Here is an 18,254-nt window from a genome sequence, read left to right as displayed (position 1 = left end):
GCTCAAGTGACATTTGAGCTTTCTATCAAGCGAGAGCAGTGAGAGTGTGACCAGCACGTCTAAACAAAACATTCAAGGTTTACTGATTCAGTGGAACTCTTCATGTACGAGCGACCTCTTTTAGACTTTTACTCTGCATCTGGAAGATCGTTTAAAGGAAACCAGTGTGTGAGTGTGTTTCACCTCGATGCTCTGCACCAGCATGGCGATGTGGGAGAAGTCAGTCACGTCAGCAGAAGCTTCCAGAACCTGAGAGACCATGTGGCTCCACTGGGTGTAGACCAGCAGAGGGTCCTGCAGGACGTTTCTGAGCCCGGACTCTGACTCTGAGCACAGCCTCGTTGCTCTGCACTTCACACTGCAACACAAGAACAAAACAAGATCAGGTCCCAGCAGAGTCACAGGAGGATTTAAAAAGTGAAGGTTTAAAAATGCTCCAAACGTATCAGCACACATTCAAAATCTTCAATATTTCATGTTAGTTTAGAAATAATCCAAAAATGTGAGGATTCAGAATCAGATATTAGAGTTTTTTTTTCCTGCAAAATTGAATTAAACTCCAGAAAACAGAAAATAAAATGTATTTAATTATGTCCTTTAAGAGCTTCAGTAATTTAAAGCAAAGCTGAAGACACGCCTGTTTGCTGTTGTGGTTCCTGAGGTTGTTATACATTTCTGTAATGTCCTGTTCTGTGGTGTGTTGTGTATGTATGTACGTATTGATTTTAAAATTCTATTACTAGTTTTTAAGGCGCTGCATGGCCTCACACCAGACTACATATCAGAGATGCTTTTAGTGTATAAACCAGGAAGGCCTCTCAGGTCCTCCGGCTCCTCTCTTGTAGATGTTCCTCAGAGGAGAACAGAAACATTCAGTGACGCTGCTTTCAGCCACGACGCTCCGAGACGATGGAACAGCCTGCAGGAGGATCTGAGAGGAGCTGATGGAGATATTCAGACTTTTAAACGTAAACTGAAAACGTGTTTATTCAGTCTGGCTTTTATGTATTGTTTAACAATTGTATTACTTACTTTTACTTTTATATTGATTTAATTTTAACTGTTTGTTTTATTCTTATTTATTTATTCATTTATGGTCCTCGGCAGGAAAATCTGCCCTCCTTGTGGAGCTCACAGTGCCATGGGAAGAGGGGTTGGAGGCTGCCCACGAGAGATAGAGGGCAAAATATGCAGATTTGGTGGCAGACTACAGGGAAGGAGGATGGAGTGTAAAGCTCTACCCAGTGGAGGTGGGGGCTAGAGGCTTTGTGGGAGCTTCAAGAACACGGCTACTCAAAGACTTGGGGTGTCGGAGAGCTAGGCTGCACAAGGCAACCAGGGAGTCCTCAGAGGAGGCCGGAAAGGCAAGCTTCTGGCTATGGCTGAGAAGAAGGAACAAAATATGGGGAGCAAGCAGCTCCTGAAGAAGGTTAGCTGCAGGGAGTGTCAGGGAGACGTCCCTGTTCACTGCCCCACCAACAGGAGATGTTCTGGGCTAAGGGGCGAAACATCAATGAGCGGTGGTCCCCAGGTGATGACCCTGCAGCTAACCAAAACAGGCACCGTTGGAGGTGCGGCAGGCCGAGGGCCATGAAGGAAGAACACCTACCTGTAAAACAAATTATTTATTTAGTTTAATTGACATTATTAGCCTTAATTTTATTTTCAACTCTTATCCTTACCCTTTTTTAATGTATTCATTTTGACTATTGATAGTAATATTTATTTGACGCTTCAACTTATTTTGTTGGTGTTCGTTAGTCTCTATTTTAAATCCATTTTTGTTTTAAAGTATGTCTTGCCATTATTTTATTTCTGCTTATTGCCTGTCTTCAGTCGCTGTAAAGCTCTTTGAACTGCATTTGATTTTTATGAAAGGTGCTCTATAAATAAAGCTTGATTGATTGATTGACTGATTGACTGATTGATTGGTTGATTGATTGATTGATTGATTGATTGATTGATTGATTGATTTGACTGACTGATTGACTGACTGATTGATTGATTGATTGATTGACTGATTGACTGACTGACTAATTGATTGATTGACTGATTGACTGATTGACTGATTGATTGACTGATTGATTGACTGATTGATTGATCTCTTTTAGGCTCTGAATTTCACGGCGTGTTTATTCCATTTGCTCATTTGAAACTGCGACAGCATATAAAGTGTTTTCTTTTCTTCCTCCGGTTGTCTCCTGACATTTAAATGCATCCCTCCCTGTGAGCTTTGAGAAATGGAAAATGTAAATCAAGACTGTTTGTGCAACAAGTTGTTAATCTCTTCGTCTGTCACGAACCCTCCAGTAGCGGTCTTGGGTATTAAAGGGGCCTGGTTGGCCTAGCAGTTTCATCTGCAGAGGAAATTCCTTGTCGTAATGGTCTCTAGTTCGACTCCCTGACTCGACCCTTTGCTGCAGGTCTTCCCCCCCTCTCTCTGCTCCCCACAGCTATCCAACCCAATAAAGGCAAAACAATGATGGAAAGTCCAATCATCGAGACCAGAGGCAGGTGGGAAGACATTTTGTAAATACCTAAAGTGTGTCTGAAATTGTTATTCAAAGCAAAGTTTATTTCAGTGTGAAATCGCGTCTAGACCCGTCCTCTGTCGGGGGAAAGTGTGTGGAACTCTACACCACTTTGAAGAAATTGGCTCAGTTGTATTCAAAGCACGATGAGACCGACTCAAAGTGACCACACAAGATCAATAAATCTGGCTGAGCTCCTCCACAGACGTCTGACCTCAGCCGCAGTGAACATTTCAGAGGGAACTTCAAAACTGAAGCAGTCAGACATCACAAGGAGCTCAAATCACGCTGGGATAACGCGGGTCATGCAGGCTCGAGTGCATTCTGTCAATAAAGCAGCATGAAGGTTTGAATAATACCATCGCACCCACACCATTTCACCCTCAGTTTGATGCACAGAGTTTTCAGAGGGACTTGTGATACGGCTGGAAGGCTGCAGAGACTTTGAGATGGAGATTCTGAAATATGCACCAAGACCCCCTGAACCCCCGGAGCTGCAACGTCAGACGCAGTTTATTGTCTCAAATTAAAGGCATGATTTATTTTAACTCAGGCAACAAGATTGAAGTTATTTGTTATTATTTGATCTTTGTGCTTCGTCTCAAACCGTTTGTGGTATTTGACGCTTTAACAGAGAGAGCTTTGTTCTTATATCTGTCAGCTGTGATGGTTCAGATACTTCCACTAGGGGGCAGATCAGGACTGACTCACTTCTGGATGATATTGAGCTGTGTGTCTTGAATCTTCAAATGTGCAGTAAATAAGAATAAATACAGCGTAACACTCACAGAGTCTAATCAGGTGAGATCAGGACAGAAGAACCACCATCTTTGTTTAGGTCAGAGTCTGCTGCTGACCTTCCTTCACATCCTGATAAACTGCTCTGCTGTTATCAGGATCACTTTCATCTTATAGAAGAACACTGCTGAACGAGCTGTAACCCAACTTCATCAGGTCTCAGAGATAACTTCTGCTTTTTAATTCTATCTTTTTTTTAACAGATCTGTTTTTATTTAATTTTGATAAAGCGCTGGCATGCACACGTTAACTTTACTTTACTCTCTACTGGCAGGCCTCCCTGCATGCACGGTTAAACCTCTGCAAATGATCCAGAACGCAGCAGCACGTCTGGTCTTCAACCAGCCTAAGACAGCACATGTCACTCCCCTGCTCATTTCGCTACACTGGCTTCCAGTTGCAGCTCGCATCAGATACAAAACTCTAATCATGACTTACAAAGCAGGAACCAAAACCGCTCCAGTTTACCTGGAACCCCTCATCCAGGTCTACACCCCTTCTCGCCCCCTACGCTCAGCCTCTGAAAAGAGCCTAGTGCTTCCAGCACATAAGGCCTCAAAATCACTAGCTCGACTCTTCTCTTCTGTGGTCCCTAAATGATGGAATGAATTGTCCAACTCCATTGGATCTGCAGAGTCCCTCTCTACTTTCAAAAGACAGCTAAAGACCCAGCTCTTTAGGAAGCACTATGCACTTAGCTAGACTGTTCATGTCCCCAGTGGCAGATCATGTCTTCCAGCTACAGTTGACTCACACTGTCCTGCTCTACTCTGGGAATCTGTGTTCAGCTCTGGAGTGACCCAGCACTTGGTACTTTGGTCATTATTGTGGTGATGTTAATTGTTGATGATGAGGTCTTAAATTTTGTGGTTGCTTCATTATAGGTGCTCCTTATTTTATTAAGAAGAAAAAAATAAAATGTCCTTATTTACTTTTGTGCATTGCCTTTACACTGCTTGGCAGTACCTGCACCCAATTTGACTTGAAGCACTTTGTTACTCTTACTGATCTTGTTTCCTCTTGTCTAGATCTTTGCTTGTGTTGTTCTTGTTCTCGTATGTACGTCGCTTTGGATAAAAGCGTCTGCTAAATGACATTGTAACCTTGTACTGGATAATCTGTGTTTGTGTTGGTCTAGGTAGCGTAGCCTCCATTTCTCTTGATAAGCACGGTGCATTAAGCTGTAACCTACAGGTGCCTTAAGGATGAAATAACCATCATTTTAAAGTGCAGTTAAAAGCAGGCGTGTCCGCTCTGTTAGACCACTGAAGCTGTTATTCCGCTCCTTAAACCCTCTAACGACTACATCATGAAGCAGACCTGAGTAGACCCCCTGGAGGAAAATGTGCAACACTTGATAATACGCTGAGTTTTTTTTTCTTTGTTTTAACTGTACGATATCTAATCTTCTGCAAACAGTCGACACTCCTGTTCCCCTCAGGAATCCTGGGCTGGTGGATCCTCTTCTAAAAGGACAGGGACTGAATGTTTGGATGGGTAATTACATATCTGACATTTCAGTTCCCCTACAGCTCTGCTCTCAGGCCTCTGCGAACTCCCTCTGGTGCAAATGATGCGGAACAACACGCTGTAATTATTCTCACTGATTTCAATCATGATATCACCTCGGCACATTTATTTATGAGTGCCAAAATCCCCAACTCCTACCTCTGAGCTGAAATGATGTGTTTGGACTTGAAGCTGGGATAGGTTGTTTATTTCAGAGGACAGGATCTGATATTTTGTTGTATTTTTTGACACTGTTTATTCGGATGCAGCAATCTATGTCTCAAACTCTGCGACAAAGCAAACAGAGATGCCGTATCTGAGGCTGTCACTGGGCTGTAATAAGCCTGTCCAATTACCTCTGTGTGCTCCCTCTGGCCAAACTGCTCCTGAAGCTGCTGCATCGCCTCCTCCCTCTGCAGCAAAACCTTCAACCTGTGTGTGTGTGCATCCAAAAGCAGGACACTGTTCACTCTAAACCTCGACCCCAGGGGAACCAAAGCTGGGGTTTTTGACCCCTTTCCCGATGGATTCTCTCTTGTTTTTCTCCCCGTGCCTCAGGTTCAGCCTTAAGCCTCCGCCTGAAGGGAAAGCAAGCCAATAACGAACCAATGATACTGTTCCAAATCCTTAACCCCATTCTGCCGCATAAAAACAGGCTGCACTGTCTGAAAACCTCACCAGCAGATAGACAGAACTTGGTTCTGTTGAGGATTGTAGAAGGTAGACAGGGACCCTGCAGACCCCAAATACCAAGGAGGAGGAAAATGGGACGTCTGAATGATGACCACCCTCTGCTAGAGAATCACATAAAACCTCCTCCCTCACCTTCCACATGCAGACGCTGAATTTGTTTATTGAAAAACAGCACAATAATGAATTATTTTCCCTGCATACTGATGGGTAAGACCCAAAAAAATGAAAGAGGGACTTTTCCCTCTCACTCAGGCATCAGCTCAAGCATCTACATGCAAGGCAGCCAACTGGGGACTTATCCCAGACTTTAGGGGTCTCGTGAATTAACTCCTGAAGACAGTGTGGGCAGAATCTGTGCTCGCTGATAGAAATCTGATGACTTTCAACAGAAGCTGAGTGAAAATCTGCAGGAAGCTTAGTTAGTTCATGCTTTACCAAAAGCTTCCCTGACTCTGTGCATGAAAGGGAGTGAAGAACTTAAGGTGGGCATGTTGTAGAGATATACTTCATAAATAAATCTGCCTGCTAGAGTCAGGAGAGTAAGATACACTTTGCTCTTCATCTTCCCTGAAAGACAATATTTGTAACTGAAGGACAGTCCACAAACCGTCATTCTCAGTGATGAGGAGAAGAATGGATCTAAATCAAACCAAACATTTGGGAGAAAGAAGGAACACTTCCTGGTTTCATTCGTCTTATATGAGATCCACGGTGTTGTAACTTTCAGGGTTTTTAAACACTGTCAGGATTCTCGTCACGTACCTCTGATGTTCTTTGACAACAGCCAGGACGTCATCAGAAAGGTGTCGCGAGTCCTCTGAGAACCTGAAGAGCTCCTTCAGCTGAGCTTTGAGTAACTCCACCTGGGACTCTTCTCCTGCCAGAGCGTTCCTCACACCCTGCAGAGAAGGAGAGAACACACGAGTTCATATCGGACACACAGGACGTACATTCATTGAACTTTCACGTCTAAAAAACTGAACTCTGTTTTCATTCAACATGTTCTGTGTTTGGTGAGCTCTCTTCACCACCTTCAGTGATTATTTTGCTTTTAGCAGCTCCTCCGAGTGTGTGACAAATATTTTGTAATAACAGCAATCACGGCTCTGTCCTATTAAACCAGAGAACCAGCAGGCACAATACCACAGCCCTGAAAGTGACTCACGTTAATGGAGAGCATACAGACTCAGCAGCAGATGATAAACAATGAGTAACCACGGTGTTATTATGAAAATGATTGTGAGTGAATGTTAATTGGAAAGAGCAAATGATGTACATCCATAATTATTTCCATCAGCTGCAGCTGTGTTAACCCTGCTGCTGTTCATCAGAGGAAAGAGCTGCACTCCATTCACTAACAACTGCTGTAGCTCGATCAGTGCTCTCTCTCATCCTCCTGTTTGTTACATGACTCCCTCATTATGTCAGGAAGTTATTATTGGAAACAGACGCACCGCACAGGTTTACAGTGAAAGTTGAATCCAGTTCAGACTGCGCCTCAGCTCAGTGACTCATTAGTCACTGCACGCTGACTTACTTTAAGTCGGTGTTCACAGAATAAATGTACCCGTCTTAAAGTAAGTCAGCGCGCAGCACGGTGACTCATCACGCAGAGAGTTACTGAGAGACACACCCTGACTCTCAGACGGAAGACGTGACAACATAATGCAGCCGCCGCTGACTTCCTCTTTTAACAAAGCCTCAACAAAGAGAGTTAGTTATGAAGCCACACCAGAGAGGAACCAGTTAACAGAACTCCAGGACGTTTCTTTGTGTTCTTAAACTACAGAGTGTTTTGCACCTGTGCATTTAGCATATTTAAACACGCCTAAAATAAATAAAAGTTATAATAAATAAATAAATAAATAAAAGCAGGTTTGAGCTGGCATGTCTGGACTCAAATGTGTGTGAGTTTGCCGTCACCTCAGAATAAATAAAAACAGAAAAAGTGTTCAATTTTAAATTCTGCACCCGTTTTATTGGACCCCAGGTAGGCTCTTCAGACTTGGCTTAAGGATTCGACTTCTTGCTGGAAGTGTGGATGAAGGAACCCTGGTATATGTGCTTTGGTCATGCCCCATGATTAATCAGTACTGGAGGAAGATTCATTGTTATATTGTTAATGTTGTAAAAATGCAACTTGCACTGTGTCCTAAGCTTTAGGAGATTCTACAGTGTTATCTGTTTTTTTTTTTTAAAACCACTGATCGAATGGATACAAACTGCTATTATGACCGGACAGATTATCCTCAGGAATTGGAAGACCCCGGGAGAACATCCTTTTCCGAACATGGCACAGTAGCTGCATACGAAAGGATGTCTTATAGGATGCAGGACAGAACAGAAACATGTATTCTGAAGTGGGGCGTGTCTTTTGATGGGATTAACAGGACAGAATGAAGATCAAGTGTGAAAATTAGATGTGGTTTTTGTGTGTGTGTGTGTGTTTTTTGTTAAAGCTAGGGTTGGTAGTCTCGGAAAACCAGCATGAATTTGAATGTAGCTTTTCCTCATGACTCCGTCTAACCCCTCCCCTCCTCCCTCGGAGCTCCTCCAAAACGACGCCCCCCCGCTCAAATGCACGAGCGCCGCTGATTCTCGACCATATGATCGTGACTGATTCAAAACCGGTCCTCACCAAAACATTATCATAGTGAAAGTTAAAAACACAAACAAATATGGCTGCTGTTAGTACTCACAACTATCATGCTAGCATTATCCAGTTGTACCGGTGACACGATATCAGGAGAAAAGTTATAACACATATATAATACTGTAACAGCTCTACTGTTTGTTAAACCTGTTCAGTGTAGATGTTCTTAATTCCTACAGTGTTGACGGTCAGTGAAGGCATCAGGAGAGGTGTAGAGTGTGCGAGTAGGAGAGAGGAGAGACAAGAGGAGAAGTTTTTCATTCATTCAAACATTGATTGTTGCTTTGTTGGTTGTCGTGATCGCGGCCGACAGTGACCGGTTATTAAAACTCAACGTGTTCACGAATCGGCTCGTCATCACTACAGCGTCCGGACGGACGCTACAATAAATATATATTTTCTGTAGGACTTACTGAACGTCATTAATTATTCTGCTTGTTGGTGAGAGCTTTTTAGACTCTGATCCAGACTACAGTCCTGAGCAAAGCACCTCATCAGGTCAGAGGGGACAGGCCCGAGGTCGAGCGAGAGGGGCAGTTAATAGAGTCGGGGGAAGTAGAGGCAGGAGACGGGGACTCGGAGGAGTGCACGCCGGGGAAATGTACGCGCAGGAGGAGGGCAGAACGGCTGGACGGGATTTGATTGTTTTAAAATTTGGGGAGCCAAAAAACGATGATTGGTTAGTGTTTTCCCAGGTTTACTCCGGCTGTAGATAGCAGCTTTTTTCACTCTTTTTTAGGAACACATCATGTAATGATTGCCATCAGGACATAAAGATCATTTTAACCAGTATGACAAAAAGTGTATCTAAATCTGATTACCAACCACCAACCCTGTTTTTATGATCACAACCATTGCTCACATCATCATCTCCTTCATTTTTTAAATTATACTTTTGAAGATTTTTTGCCTTTTATTTGATCGAACAGCTGATGAGAGATGGGAGATGTGGGGGGGAGATCTTCAGCTGCTGGACGAGTCCTCGAGTCAGAGCTTCTCTCTGACCGTCATGTGTAAACGCTGCGTTAGTGTGCGAGCAGGTTTGACTCAAACAAGCAGGTAATCCGTCCTATAACATAACTAGATCTGACTCATACGTCCTGATTGACTTATTACGGTCCCTCTAAAGTCACAGAGACTTGATTGTTTTCCTGTCTATGTAAAAGCATTTAAATTATTGATGTCTGTGAAGGGACTTTCAACAAATATCACAGAGATGTCTCTAAATGAAACCGCCCACCTGCGCTTCAACAGGAGCACATTACTGATATTTTTAAGGTTAGGGCCATTAGTGGAACATTTCCACTAAAGTTTGGCATTTCCTTCCGGCACACAGATGCAAATTCGGAGCGTTAAAACACTTCAGCGACATATTTGCGGAGTAGACACAGCGGAGATGTTTACAAGCTTCCTAAAAGTGAAAACAGTGTGAGACACAGGGAGGTGACAGCCTGTCGAGAATGCAGCAGATGACAGATAGATGAGACCACGTGTCATTTAGCATTCCTGTCACACCCTGCAGGAGCAGCTCTGCAGGTCCACAGGTACGCCGCTCTGCCTCTGAGAAGCCTCCTGCTGATTCTGTCCTTCATCTGTCACATGTACAGAAACAGATGAGAACTTAACTCTGTGGAGGAAAATCTTGTCACGTTCGTTCCCACTTTCCTCCTACGAGAGGAAGCTTATCAATCAACACCCACAGCCTGACAAAGAGGATGATAACCCTGCTGTATGTGACACCTAGACAGAGGCAATACTCTGACTGCGACCACACCTCTCTGAGGCACTCAGGAGATCCGCTGAAGTAATAAAGCCGCCTCGCTGACAGGCTGCAGGATTGTTTTTCCAGGGGGGGGACAGGTATGTGAGATAGCGAGGTGGTAAAATTCAGTCTGATGGAGATAAAGAATTCAGTCTTCATGTCAGGGCACGAGCACTTTCTCACCCCTATCAGAGGGACTGCAGGAGGAGTGATGATTGTTTACCGTCACAGACATCAACATAACAAAAGGAAGAAAATGAAGGTGTGCAGAGATAGAGGATGGATGAAAGCAGGGAAGAAAGACGGGTTATAATAATAATAAACAAAATGTGTCTGCTGTTAGAACGTGCAGATCAGCAATGGCAGGCTTAAATCATCCGACTGCAACGCAATCAAAGTATTCCTGTCATTCGAGAACCTGCACCAGAGTGAAATCATGTCACAGCAGGAGATCTACGGCTGACTCTCATTGTGGGGTGTCTCTTTTGTTATTTACCCAACAGAGTACAGAGGCTGCTGTCAGGAACCAGGAATGTTTCCACGTGCATGGTGATAGCACTGCAACAAATACCAGGTTTCAAACTAAAATCTGAGAGAAATCTGAGGGGACACAATAACCAGAGTTTAAGATCCTGATGCTGGTTTCTATTAATCAAAAGGACCCTGCTTTGGCGTATGAACCTGCACAGGTATGAGGAAGAACATGCATTATTCGATCTTGACCAATTCCATCCCAGTTGGCCTGGAGAGGCTCAAGCGGAGCCACATTGTGAGGAGATTTTAACAAGAACTGAAGATAACTGCTGAGTCTGGAGTTTGAATTCAACAGCATCTCTTAAAGAGGAACTTTATGAGTGATACTTGTCAAGATATCTGATTCAGCAACCAAGACTGCGGTCAAAGACAAGACATCTCTCTGTGTGCAGTTCCTTTAGAGTCCACTTGAGGCTGTCTCCAGAAGCGAGTCACTTACCATCACGCCTGTTGTAAAATGTCAAAACGAAAGAAACGTGTTAACAGCCTGACGTGTTAAATATAAATGTAATGATAAAACCTACCGTGTACTTGGTCCACTGGCCCACCATCTGCTCCTCCGTGCGATCCGTGCGGTCTCCAGCCTCCCGGCCCTCCTCCAGCTCCTGGTCCAGCCCCTGCAGCATCACCCTGAGGCCGCCGATGTCTTCCGACAGCCGCTGACACCGGGCCATGTACTGACTGTGAGAGTCCAGGCTGGAGCGCAGGCCGTCATCCACCTTACACATACCCATCCTCAGCCTGTGCCAGCCCAGCCTCAGCTCCTCGGCCTCCTCGACAACCACCTCGGCCCCCGCGGGAGACGTGTTACCCCTCACTCCTTCTGCCAGGCCCTCGATATGCTGCAGGGTCTTCTCCTCACCCGTCACACTGTCGTCCAGAGCCTGACGCACGGAAAGAAAAGGAAGCATGTCAATGTGATCACACATTATGTACCATAGAGTCAGGATCACGAGTCACGTGGGTTTAAAAGATGAAGTCTGTTTTTTGAGGGGCTCAGAGAGGAAAAGTTTGAACCTCTTGCATGTGTTCAGTGAAGTCTAGATCATGCAGTTTCTGTTTATCTCTCTCGCTATCTGTTTTCACCATGTGGGGTTTATTTTTTTATATATATTTTCATTAGGTTTTTCTGCTGTATACCAATCATAAAAGTGCATGTGACCCAGTTTTATATTTTTACAGACAAATAAGAACACATCGTACAATGACAACCACTAGAGTCCAATCCAATGTGTATTAGAATAAGTTATTTTAAAATTAAGAAAACAGGAAGGACTCATGAATTAGAAAGAAGATATGATGCATGAAAAAAAAAAAAAAAAAAATTAAATTTAAAATAAATAAATAAATAAAAATAAATAAATAAATAAATAAAAATAAATTGAATCAAATAAAAATATATTTTTTTAAATAAATTAATACATAAAAATAAATGCTTTTTAAAATAAAAAAAATAAAAAATAAATAAATAAATATAAATAAAAAAATAAAAAATAAAATAAAATAAAATTCTAACATACATAATCTTGAAATTAACTTTTACAACTTGCCCTTTGAAACTTAAATGACATTAGTCCTCAAGAGATGGAATATAATTTACAAATGACCACCATGTGGAGTTTTCTAGTGGTGAAGTGTGGGCCCATACCCTGCAACCAGTTAAACTGGTCTTTTGCATGTTTTTTGGTGTTTGTCCATTTCCTGATTTGATCATTCAGGTATTTTCAACTCATTCGTTGTTTGTGCATGTGGTTTTTAATGTATTGTTTGCAGTAGGCTCCTGTTGGTGCATTTGTTTTTGACTATTGCAGCATGATCGTCTGCATCCTCTAATATTAATTTACAACCTCATGTAATATCAGTTAATGCACCTTGCAGGCACAGGTCTCTTCTGTCCATGTGAGCGTCATGGTTAGCTATGAACAGTCAAAACTCCTTTTCTTTAAGTTGGTACTTTCAGGAGTTACCCAGCTGATACCTTGACTCAAACTCTGAACAGGATTTTTTCCCGTATCAAGGCTGAAAATAAACAACAAAGTTTTGAGGCTGCAAACAGCGTGACAACAAACAGCTGCATCCTAATTCGGCTTCTTACTTGTAAAGCTTTGAGCTTGTTCTCGGCTGAATCCTCCCTCTCCATCAGATCACTCAGCTCCTTGGTCTTTGACAGCAGCCACGACTGGAACCTCTGAACGCAGCCTTGGTAGGTCTGGTGCTCCTCAGTGATCTTCTGAAGCAGCGTCAGACGCTCCTAGCACAGGAGGAGAAACACCTCGTGGTAATTTATAGCAGGTCTTTCAGAGCACATCACACGGTTCACATTTGGGTTTCAGGGCCACGAGTCGGGATCTGAATTTGTATTCTTCAGTGAGACTCTTCTGTTTGTTGCTTCCACACAGAGACTACCAAAAAGGGCCAGTTCATGGGTGGGAGACGCTCCTACAAAATACAGCATTATTCAAATCACTTTCCCCTCTGGAGAAAAAACGGACAGCTCCGCCAGCAGCAGGCTGGTGTGCCTGAGTGAATGCAGGATGTAGGTAAAGACAGACGTGGGTGTGTGGTTAAATCTGACTGACACTTGAAAGAGCCGTCTGAAAAGAGAAGAGGAAGAGCCGTTTCATTGTGCAGCTCACGGAGGAGAGAATCAGCCAGCCTGCGTGTGTTCATGTTCACTAATCTGACAGCATCTTTACTCTGAATGTGAAATATTCACAGCTGAGATTCAGCAGAGTAGACTGTTGTTTTCTCCCTGTGTAATGTCTGAATCTGATTATAGATGCACGGAAAACAAAACAACAGTTTGCATTAAGATGGTTTCATTGTTCAGTCGTCTGGCTGAAGGATTTACTTTAAAGAAAGAAAACACAAGTTTGACTGAAGTTCCTTCAAGTCGAGTCGATTAAGGACAACAGAAATCAGATAAAACACAAACATCATCAACACACTAACAAATGCAGACAAGCATCCCATCAAACAGAAGATCTAACCAAAGAGATCATTATTTAGTTTCTCACGTCAGTATCTGAAAAGGTTTGGTACAAAGTTCTCTTTTTTCAGACAATGATGATGATGATGTAATTTCTATGCATAGATCTTCCTCTCCTGAAAACTGGATGCAGTCTTCCATGCTGCTTTGTCTTTCGAAACTGATGCAAGAGTCCAAACCAAGCTGAAATGAAGCTCACGCTGAAGTGCCAAAAACATGCAGTTCTTCAAGTGTCCACTAGAGGCGGTCTGAAAAGTGAGTCAATCCTCACAACCCCTTTTCCACTGAGGCAGTTTCAGGGCCGGTTCAGAGCCGGTGCTCAATTGAGAACCAGTTTTTTGTGTTTCGACTGAGAGAGAACCGGCTCCCGTCCAGGAAAACCGGTTCCAGAGCAGCACCAACTCTTTGCTGGTCTAGAACCGCGAACCGCTTAGGTCAGGGGTAAGGGGCGGGATTGCTGTGACCAAAAAGACAAACCAAACTAGTCATATGAAGTCGCCATCCATGTAAAGCACAACGAGAAGCACAGAAGTGTTAGTAAAGTTCTCTTCGGGACCTCATGTGATTACAAAAAGCCAGGAGGAACACCAGCATGCTACGTTATCCGCCATTGTTATCGTGAGGGAAAGTTCGCACTTAACCTGCTGGGAAAAGCGGTCACATAGAATTGATGTCATGGCGTGCCTCTTCCACAGACTCGAGCTGGTGGAAACACAAACGGGTGCCGAGTTGGTTCCCGAGTTGAACCAGCTCCGAACCAGCGCGAGCACCAGCCCAGAACTAGAACCAGGTTCACATTGTCGAAAGGGGGTAACAGAGCGCCATGTTCAAATATTTAAGACATAAATCCTGTCCAGCAGTATGATGAAGGAGCGGAGCAGGTGAGAGAAACTTTAGGTTAGCGATCTCTACAAAGAAACTTAAACCATGAGCGGTGGTGATGATAGCAGCAGGGTTCAAAGTTGTGACATTAGTTTCTTTTCTTTTTTCTTTTTTTTTTAAATTAATTAATTAATTAATTTATTTTTCTTCTTCTCTTGTCTGCACATATATTTCTGGTTTGTGTCATGTTTGTCACAAACTTCCAAATATTAATGGAATTTATTCTTGCAGCAAAAGAAAAGAAAGAAACCATTTTTCTTCTGTGCTTGTGACTGTGTGCATGAGACCATCACCACCCCTCTTAGAACTCTGGCCTATCTTTTATTGACAGCTAATATCATATTCTGTAATAGAGGGCGTGCACACCTAGGTGGACCAAAAAAATAAAATAAAGTAAAAAAAAAGAATACACAAAGATATACAAACGGACAGGGAAAGAGAAGGAGAGAGAGACCGAAGACACTTAGATGGAGAGGGACCATCTCACCATGACGCCAAAAACACCGTGCGGGGATACTAATGATTAAGCAACCCTTAGTGTCCACAATCATTACTGAAGCTTGGGTCGCAGAGGGTTGCCGCCGTGCTGTGTTCTATTTGTGTAACAAGATGATAGACATTAGTTTCTTTTTAAAGGTGTGTGAACCGCAGAGCTCAGAGAAGAAGGAGAGCTGAATGAGGACAGTTTCATGTTCAATCCACGGCAACAGGCAGATAAGAATCCATCACCATTGGAACGATCACTGACGAGGAATCACTGGGACTATTTTTAAAAACTGTAAACATACATCATTTTAAATCAATAAGATAATATTCAATCAATGTTTTTACCAACGTGTTTGTATCTAAAGTTAGTAGTAGGGATGCACCGATCCGATCCTGGTATCGGATATCGGCTAGATCGGACTCAAAAAGCTAGATCACATATCGGTGACAAGGGGCCGAAATATAGTGCTGATCCATATGGCAGATCTATTCATCTCAGTGGGAAACACTACGTTGACATATTTGTTTATTTTCTCATTTAAAGCAATTTTTTTTAGACAGAATATTTAATTCCTCTTATCCACTGCTGAGGTTTAAAGTTGAATTGTAATATCTGTTTGTTATGAAGATTAACTCATCAAACTGCTGGTACATATTCATTATCTCTTGAATAATGATACTGTCACTTTAAACATGTTTGTTTTATTTTGGTTTACAAAGTCAGAAAGGCCTGAAGTTGCCAAAACATGATTCTGTCTTCACATTAAGGAATAGAGATTGTTAAATCAACACCAGGATCGGATCGGCTAGTATCGGTATCGGCAGATAACAAAACCAAGGTATCGATATCGGTATCAGGACCTAAAAAGTAGGATTGGTGCATCCCTAATTAGTAGCCGACTAATAAGAGGGATAATGTATGGTTAGCAGGTTGCCTCGCGTCGGGGTCTTGTCTCACCCTGTCGGGGTTCTTTTTCCCAAAACAACCTGCAAACGATACATTATCCCTTACTTATTGTTATTGGCTTTAAAAGATCTGTAACATGCATCTGTAGAACAAAGGCTGAGTCAACATAAACCACCCCTACATCATTTCTCTTCCTCTCTTTTTCTCTTCTTCTCTTCAGCCTCCTTCTCTCTGAAATCCTTCACAAACCTTCCCTTAATCTCATTCAGAAACATGGATGTGTAGGAGTAAAGTGTAAAGACATGCCTGCGTGGTGGAGGAGCTAGCTAGGAACAAAAGTTTCCACTTCAAGCCTCTGATAATGCAACACGCAGTCCAGAGAAGCTGTTTCTTCTTCTTTATCTTTTTACTCCAGAGGATTTACATTTTTTATATTTCAAGCTTCGGTTTATTTCTTTGAGTGCTTGTTTTGCATTTCATTGTCTTTCCTCCTCCTGTGTAAGTATTCTTTCTTAAACTACGCCAAGCTCAATCTGTACATATAAACAATCAACGTTTTTTTACACCTGTCCTCAAATCCCTGCACGTCTTCTTCTTCTTCTTGTGCGTCTAAAAGGAAGTGACTTCCTGATGAGCTCTAAATGTTTTCAATGATTTACGCTGTGAAGCATCTGAACCCTCAGGTGAGCAGAGACAGGTTCGTTTAGTGTTTCTAAGATCGAACCAGGTGAAGGAGCTTTACATTTCTGTGGAACGAGCTTCCTGAATACCTGAGCTCTGATAAAACTGTCACTTCGTTTCAGTGATTATAGCTTATAGCAGCTTCAAAATGAGATAAGATACATTACCTCTTTAAATCATTTTCCACAGACTTTTGTTTTTGTTTTTACCGTCTTTTTTAGATCCATTTAATGTGTTCTTAATGTGTTTTTATGCTCCTGTATAGCTCTCTGAAGTGCCTCTTATCTGAAAGTTATAAATATTTCCCTGCATTAAAAAAAAAAGAGCAGGACAAAACGCTCCGTCTCGAGCATCAGCCCTCGACCTCTAAGTTCAAGCATCAAACAACGCAAGTGATTTAAACTAATGAAGCTTGTGCATGATGAAACATTAGGTGAATAAACTGCGTCTCTCTGACATCTCCTGTGACGGCTCTGAGCTCAAACAAACAGTGCAGCAGCGTCTGATCTCACCTCCGCTCTGTCTCTGACGTTGTTGTAGGCCTCCTGCAGCCTCTCCTGGGCCTGCGGCTCCACGCTTGGATCCTGGGTTCTGTTGTGCAGCGCCGCAGCCTCGTCCAGCAGACGCTCCAGCAGCGCCGCCTGGCCGTGGATGTCGCTGACCATCACTCTCTGCTGGTCCACCTGCCACAGCTTCTCCTTCACCCCCAGCTGCAGCTCCACCCCGACGTCCAGACCGCGCTGCTGCTTCGTCAGCCACAGCTCGAACTCCTCGTAGGCCTTCAGGTACTCGCTCCAGTGCAGCCACACCCACTCGATCCGACTGGACGTGAAGGGAGACACGTGTTACAAGGAGCTGTTTGTGTTCAGACTAAGATCAGTAAGTATAAGGGGATTTAAAACAGCCTGGAAGACCACTTCAGGACATGAACTATGTTTCAGGGTTCCGCCTTCCTCCAGGTGAGCAGAGATCACCTTACCTGTGACAGTGGATGATATAGGTGCTGGTATCCTCCCACAGGATCTTCAGGTTTTTGAGCTTTGTGAGGGTTTGGTTCTTCAGCTCTTCATCGTCGCTCCGTAAGAGTTTTTCCGCTGCCACCAGCGCCTTGTCCATCTTCACTCGACCTTCATGCTCGGAATGATGGATTTTCTAAACACAGAGAAGCATTGAGTCTCTTTAAAATGCAAACACAGTGTAAAAATGACAACTTATTACCGTTTACCACCGGACCCACATATTCCCTTTAATGTGAATGCCTCGTGCAGCCTCACATCTTTGTCAAAAACGTGTTGGAATTTATTTAATCCTCAGTTCTTCTGAGTTCTTGTTTGATATCATTATATCATCAACAAGCAATCTTAAAAACAATGTTTGAGAGCTTATGTTAAAGATCTGCGTCAGAGGATGATATGAGCTCAAAATGTTGTAGTTTCATTTCATCTACCATACCTGGCAAATCTCTTATAACCTTATAACCAATGAAAAACACAACCCTGTGTTTATACCAAGCGGCAACCTCCGGTCTAGAAACATGAGTCCAATGCAGAAGTGCTAAAAGCTGCAGTTCATCGAGAATCCACTTGAGGCTGGCTCTGGAAGTACTGGAAGTCACACACACATGAATGTGAAAAAGCCGATCTTTACAGCAGAAATAAACATGCTTACAGCCTGGTTCAAAAGACGAGTATAGTCTGGATAGCTCATTTCTCGATCAGCTCACACTGTGAGGGGGGTGAATTTTTTTCTAACCTGGCAATTTCAAAGATATTCAGATTAGGAGTCTTCCTATGAGAGGCACAGCTGACTGCAGGAACACTGCAGCTGTT

The 18,254-nt window shown here is 43.0% G+C and overlaps 1 protein-coding gene across 2 annotated transcripts in view; it reads right to left on the bottom strand.

Annotated features, from left to right (window-relative positions):
• Window positions 1-18,254, bottom strand: part of syne3 (spectrin repeat containing, nuclear envelope family member 3) — a 42,334-nt gene that overhangs the window by 20,474 nt on the left and 3,606 nt on the right. For both annotated transcript variants that reach the window (XM_034675288.1, XM_034675289.1), the window contains exons 3-8: window positions 17,405-17,577; window positions 16,938-17,247; window positions 12,576-12,731; window positions 11,005-11,364; window positions 6,294-6,430; window positions 184-358 (exon numbers count right to left, since the gene is read on the bottom strand). In XM_034675288.1, coding sequence (XP_034531179.1) covers window positions 184-358; window positions 6,294-6,430; window positions 11,005-11,364; window positions 12,576-12,731; window positions 16,938-17,247; window positions 17,405-17,577 — 1,311 coding nt within the window. The remainder of the gene's footprint in view (window positions 1-183; window positions 359-6,293; window positions 6,431-11,004; window positions 11,365-12,575; window positions 12,732-16,937; window positions 17,248-17,404; window positions 17,578-18,254) is intronic.

This window comes from Notolabrus celidotus, chromosome 22, assembly GCF_009762535.1.
Source record: "Notolabrus celidotus isolate fNotCel1 chromosome 22, fNotCel1.pri, whole genome shotgun sequence".
Lineage (NCBI taxonomy): Eukaryota > Metazoa > Chordata > Actinopteri > Labriformes > Labridae > Notolabrus > Notolabrus celidotus.
This window is presented reverse-complemented; position numbering and strand designations above follow the sequence as displayed.